Source organism: Oreochromis aureus, linkage group 5, assembly GCF_013358895.1.
Source record: "Oreochromis aureus strain Israel breed Guangdong linkage group 5, ZZ_aureus, whole genome shotgun sequence".
Taxonomy (NCBI): Eukaryota; Metazoa; Chordata; class Actinopteri; order Cichliformes; family Cichlidae; genus Oreochromis; species Oreochromis aureus.
In genome coordinates this window covers 34,130,390-34,136,454 of record NC_052946.1, presented here as the reverse complement: position 1 = coordinate 34,136,454, position 6,065 = coordinate 34,130,390, and the positions used below count along the sequence as shown (strand labels likewise).

General features: G+C 38.5%; 1 protein-coding gene across 2 annotated transcripts; it reads right to left on the bottom strand.

Moving 5' to 3' along the window:
- Window positions 1-181: 181 nt before the first annotated feature.
- Window positions 182-5,449, bottom strand: LOC116326842 (protein-glutamine gamma-glutamyltransferase 5-like). Of its 2 annotated transcripts, none has more exons than XM_039611961.1 (14): window positions 5,320-5,449; window positions 4,939-5,121; window positions 4,597-4,830; window positions 4,075-4,193; window positions 3,616-3,744; window positions 3,097-3,274; window positions 2,750-2,885; window positions 2,546-2,649; window positions 2,215-2,454; window positions 2,038-2,100; window positions 1,734-1,943; window positions 1,443-1,600; window positions 925-1,061; window positions 182-510 (listed from the first exon to the last, which is right to left on the bottom strand). In XM_039611961.1, exons 1-14 carry the CDS (start codon window positions 5,324-5,326, stop codon window positions 357-359), a joined length of 2,052 nt encoding a protein of 683 aa, XP_039467895.1. In that variant the 5' UTR covers window positions 5,327-5,449; the 3' UTR covers window positions 182-356. The 2 variants fall into 2 exon arrangements, with proteins under 2 accessions (XP_039467895.1, XP_039467894.1); XM_039611960.1 differs by having other exon boundaries at window positions 184-510; window positions 1,734-1,946.
- Window positions 5,450-6,065: the final 616 nt, after the last annotated feature.

Sequence of the window (6,065 nt, the reverse complement as noted above, 5' to 3'; positions counted from 1 at the left end):
GATGCATTCTAAACAATCTACATGACATAAACCTAAAAAAAACACATTTTAAAGTTTTCCATGCACAAAATCACTCAAGGGACTTTTCTTTCTTTATGGGGAAAGATCACCATCTTCAGGCCAGAAGAAGTAGTAACAACTGTGTGGCTTTTAGAAGAAATGAGACAGAATGGAACATTTTATGATTTTATTTCTCAAATAAAGGTAAAAGTACAACAATAAATAAAAAAAATCATATCTTTGGGTATCAATGTTAATTTTTATAGCACATATACACATAAATAAAAAAAAATAAATAGCTAAATAAATAATATTTACATTCATCATTTACAGCATAGGAAACATGGCTCCAGGTGCTAAACACTGTTGACAGAGACCATCTTAAAGCCTCTGATGGTGACATTCATGTTTGTGAGCCACAGGCTGGCTTGCAGCATCTTTTTTCCCACCATGTTGGGCATGAATGCGATTGGCTGATCCACTCTTCCTCCTGGAGGCAGTGGGGGCATCCTGCAGGAAAATGGAGAAAGCTTATTTTAAAAAAAGATGTTTGCAAAATTTTGAAATTATTCCAGTAACTTAGAGTGGCTGACAGTGGCACACTAGAATATATGTCCTGTCACTTTGCATCACGCCTGTAAGCAAACTGCGTTAAACAGTCATGCACTACTTGGAAATAGCAGTGGAAACATTCAGTGATTATCTTGCTATGCTGCCATGAACACAAACATGCGTAAAACAACTCAAACATACCACAATGAAAAGTCAACATTCTTTCAGGAAAGACACAATGGTCCTTTCTGTACTGCACAGTGACACTCCTCTGTTTTAAAATTCCTGTCATTAGCAGGCATTTATGACGTTCTAAAGTCCAGCAGATTTGTCTATTAATTATTGCCCGTGAGACAAGAAAATCATTCTTACCTAAACTGAACTTTGCCCTGGAGCAGCCCAGCCCCAGCTACAGTCAGTACTCCACTGACTGGGTAAGAATATGGGTTGATGAAGGTCACTAGGGCAGTCTGTTCACTGTGTTGCATGATGGACTTTTCATCTGCAACCTGAAGGACAAACACATTAGTAAACCCAGAACATTTCCTCAAATGATGGAAGGTAATAAATATGACATAAAGTCTGCATCTGCTGTCTGCAACTCATATTTGTAACTATATGATTCAGTTTTCACTCAAAATAGAGAAAAACAATAGAAGTTTTCAAAACCACCGATGCAGTTTTTCATGGCTGCTGCACCATCAGATCAGATATGAAAATCCTAAATGCCCTTAAAATAATTTTTCTCATAATATTGCGTAGCAACCTATACTTGGTATCAAAACATTGGAATTTTTCCTGAAAGACTTAAAATTAAACTGCGGTAAGTCTGTATGTGAAAAACTTTATGTGGTATTATGGAGGAAATATTGAGAATTTTTGTAAAGTACCTGTATGATGAGCTGTGGGCTGGCAATGTTGAACTCCTCTGAGCTCAGGACTCTCTCCTGACTGGCCATATCCTCCACAACAACTGCAAGGTTGATCAGGTTATCTCCCACCACGTCTTCATACTGTGCTAGGGGGATCTTCTGCCTCACTACCTTGACTGGATAGAGGAAGTGACACAGAAATTAGGTTGTGTTAAATAAATGGTCAAATCCAAATAGATTAAGTTCTGAAAATAACAACAGTCCTTCAAAGGTGAATATTTTAGTTGCAGATGAGAAAAGTAAATGTACCTTCCATAGGTGCCAGTTGTAGGACACCATGGTTTTCCCAGAAGGTGTCTGAGGGGCTGTGGTTGTATTCTTTTGCCTGGGCATTGAGGTGAACCTTCAACATCTTGGCTACATTCTGCTTGTTCATGATTTTCACGCTGAAGCTGACAGGCTCCCCAACAATGGGGGATTTGTCCAGGGTCAGGAAGACTAACACTCCCTGAGATGAGCCTGCTGAATAAAAATGAAAAAGTCCTCATGAAGAGATATGTTTTTAAACAACTCAGTATAAACTCTGATGAATACATTCAAAACTACAAATTACCTCTTCTTAGTGTTGAGTCGCCTGAACTTGAAGAGCTTCTTGATGAAAGTGTTGAAGTTGGGCCTGTGTTATAAAGACAGAAAGACAAATGTGAGTATGTGAGAATGCTATTATTTCACTTTATTAAATTGCATAATGTGCAAATCAATTAGCAGAATTCTAGTTTTATGGTCATACTTTTGATGTATTTGTAATCTCCTGTGATCTTTTGCAATCTGGGGAACCCAACAGCCTTAGTGCAGATGAGGGAGCCAACTCTCTCAGTGTCTTTGCTGAACCCGAGCACCTGACCCTGGCCCAAGATGATTGTATGGATATCAGCATTCACACTGGCGTAGACAAATGGGACGTCATAGAACAGGTCCACACGCTTGTTCTTTATCGCTTTGACTGGTGCAGGGCCACAGCAGTACACTCCTGTGATGATGGCAGAAACAAAGTTCTGAAGAAGTTCACAAAGAATTAAAGAGTGGATGACAAAAGTTTAAGAACTTTTTTTAGCACACACCTCCACTTCTCTGCTGAGGAGTCGGGTCAAGAACTTGCCAGCCATCCATTCCAGATTCAAGATCCCGGCGAGTCATCCAGCACTCCACCCAGACATGGAAGTTCCTGTTAAAGTCCAACAAAAGATAACATTAAGCATTAAAATGTCATTAAAGTCTTTAAAGTAGTTAAATAATACAGTTTATAAGCAAAAAATAAAACTGACCAGATGCTGTCTTTGGTGCGGTTTAACTTCTGCCCTGTTGCGCTGTAGTATTCCTCAATCACCAGGTTGCCATTAGTGTCATGAGCAGAGTTGAAGTTTGTGATAACACGACAAGGAATGCCAAGAACTCTCATAACTGAAAGACGTAATAAAAGCACAATTGATTAAAAAAAACGACTGTTAAAATATTTGAACACTGTCATGGAAAAAATGACTCAGTGTAAAAAAAAAGAATGAAAGACTTTATTATGATATCATCATTTAGAACAACTGATTATTAAAGACCAAAATTACATGATCTAAGTAACTTGCTTTTATAAGGTTTTAAAATATGAAGATATAAGCACCTGTGCACATGACAGCTGCAAAAACCCAGCACTGTCCATACTTGACTGGGCTGTTACCAGACTGGTTCCACTTTCTCAAAATGTCCCCACTCCCAGTCCACATGGAGGGACTGACACCTTGTTTGAAGTCGCCTGTCCAGTTCCCCTTCAGCACCCCACGGTCATCCTCACTGTTGATCTAAACACAAAGCACAACATAAGTATAGTTTTCACTGTTTGCACAGCACGTGCCAAAGATGCCAAAACAGGTTTGGGCTTCCATGTTGCCCTGGCAGTTTTACAGTAATAATTACAGTGTTGCTGCATGTGACATTTAGTGTTCAAAACATTGAAGGCGCTGTTCTTCTTCCTTTCAATGTGCAGAACATAGTGTCCCAGGTTAAGCTCAAGCTTGTTTAACAAGTAGAAATGATGCTTATGTTGTAATGGATTGTAAACAAAAACCAATGTGATTTATACTTTTTGTAAAGGAAGAGTATGTTGAATTTGTGTTGCTAGACAGAATCTGTTGACACTCACCATGGCAGACACAACCCGGCTGAGGTACACGGGGTTGTTTCGGTTCAGGTAGTCCATTTTTCTGTTCTTTTTGTGCTGAGGGCTGACTTGGAGCAAATTCAAGCATGCCTCCAGAACACCAGGCTCATACTTTACAGGCAGAAAAAGGAAAAGAGAAAATTTGAGTACGTCCTGTTAAGCAGGTGGTTTGAAGTCAGATTTAAGGTCAAGATTTTACTATGTGCACACATACTGTTTTAATTCATTGATCCTCCAAAATTTGCACATTTTTTCATTTTTAACTATTGTTTTGAAGAATTATTAAAGTGAACTGAAAGTGAACACTGGGAATCTTTCAGAACAGTGCTACAGAGAATACGATACACTCATACATAATACCTCATTTAAAAGGCACATCTTCTGGTAATACATTTTTTTTCTTTTTTGAGTTGCTTAGTGTTCAGTTTACGAATTCCTTACCTGATCAAAAGACCACGGTCTTGCCACAATGTTTGTCCCTGATCCCATAAACAGCAACCCAGAGTCCCTCTGGATATATTCTTCTCTCTGATCCTCAAATGGGATGTATACTGTATCCTCTGCAAGAAATACATCCTGCATTTAGAACCGCACAGTGTACTAACATTTTCAATTCATGTTCAATTCAACATTTTCAAAGAGATTTACAGATCATTCAGTCCACGGACTGATTTTATCACACTTATGTTGATCTTTTTTATTTATAAATTTAGTGGCCGAATTTTACTATGAAACATAATTATATGTCAGGTTTTATATACACAGTTAGTCACATAGATGTAGCAGACGCTTAAAAATAAGTAATCAATAATTTATTATGTATTTTACAATAATGTAATTTTCAATATGGTTTGTGTGTTAGGCCACACAAACCATATATGTATTTCTGATACATATATGGTTGCTGCAACAAGCTACCAAAATAAATCTGATTCTCCAGTACTGATAGTTTGCTTCACTTACCAGAACACCAGGGGTTGCAGAGCAGGATGAAATTGCCATATGCAGAGCTTTTCTGGCCATCCTGAGTAAGCACACACAGCTGAAATCTGTAGGAGCCGACTGAGGCAGAGGCAGGAGAGCAGATGTAGATAGAAGGTTTCAGAGGGCTCCACTCCTCAGGGTCAATATAGGCATTCCAGCTGGACTTGGAAGAGCTCTTGGAGAAGGTTACAGGCATTACTGCGTACAGGTTACCTGATGGGAAAATTGAGGAATGAAGTTAGAAACACAAACAAAAACCTTCAATTGTGGGTTAGACCACTTGTATACAAAAGCATCCAAGCAATATATCCAGGAAAGTACCTAGCATGACTTTCACCCTCAGAGTATGGATCTTAGGGCTGAAGGGTCGCCCTTCCAGCTGAACACTGACTTTAAATGGGGCTCCTCTCCGCACCACCAGAGATTTGGTGTTCCTGAAGCCATTTGTCCTATGACTCTCAAGGTTTTCTGATTGTTCCAGGTCAACATATTTTATCCTCAAGTCTGCAAAAAACATATTGACTGTCATCATCATACATTGTTTGTAAAATGCAATTATTCATAATAATAATCAAAATCAATCATCATTTTTTCAATCATAATCAAAGTTTTCATCAAGAGTGAATTTGCTCTGTATAACAAATGAATAGTAAGGAACAGAAAAGAGTGAAAGAGTTTGCATTTCTGAAGATGAAATCTCACCTTCCATCTGTTAGTCTCTCTTTCTCACAGCAACATTGTATGACTCCACTATCGCCCACTAAAGCTATATAAGTATTTTGCCCAACCCTTCTTAAGCATTTCAGAAGGCGGGGAGAACGCAATTTGACTTTCTTGAATTGTTACCAAGGCCCTAGAGTCATGTGAAACAAAACAAAAGCGACAAATTTGGACAATCCTCCCCTCCCTGCATCTCATTTGAACAGTTTCATGTACAGATAGAGGACATCGCGTCAGTTTAATGGGTGTGTACTCTTGAAATGTGTGACAACAGCTGGAACAACGAGGCCTGGGGCAAGAACAGTACTTTTAGTGATAACAGCAACGAGCAAACCTGATTTTCAGCGATTAATATCTGTCACACAGACAACAAATTTTTACTGTCCCAGTTTTTCACACAACAGAATGTGCTGTCAGACGTCATATTATGAAACTGGGTTAAACTGTAGGACGATTCTATTACCCCAGTCCTAGACTTTGTTTCACTTATAAGTTTACATAGATAGATAGATAGATAGATAGATAGATAGATAGATAGATAGATAGATAGATAGATAACACTTAATTACTTAAACAACGCAATGTAACTCCAAGTCAATCACACTTCTGTGATATCAAAATGTCCACTTAGACAATCAATTTTACATGCTGTTGTGCAAATGGAATAGACAACAGGTGGAAATTATAGGCAATTAGCAAGACATCCCCAACAAAGGAATGGTTCTGCA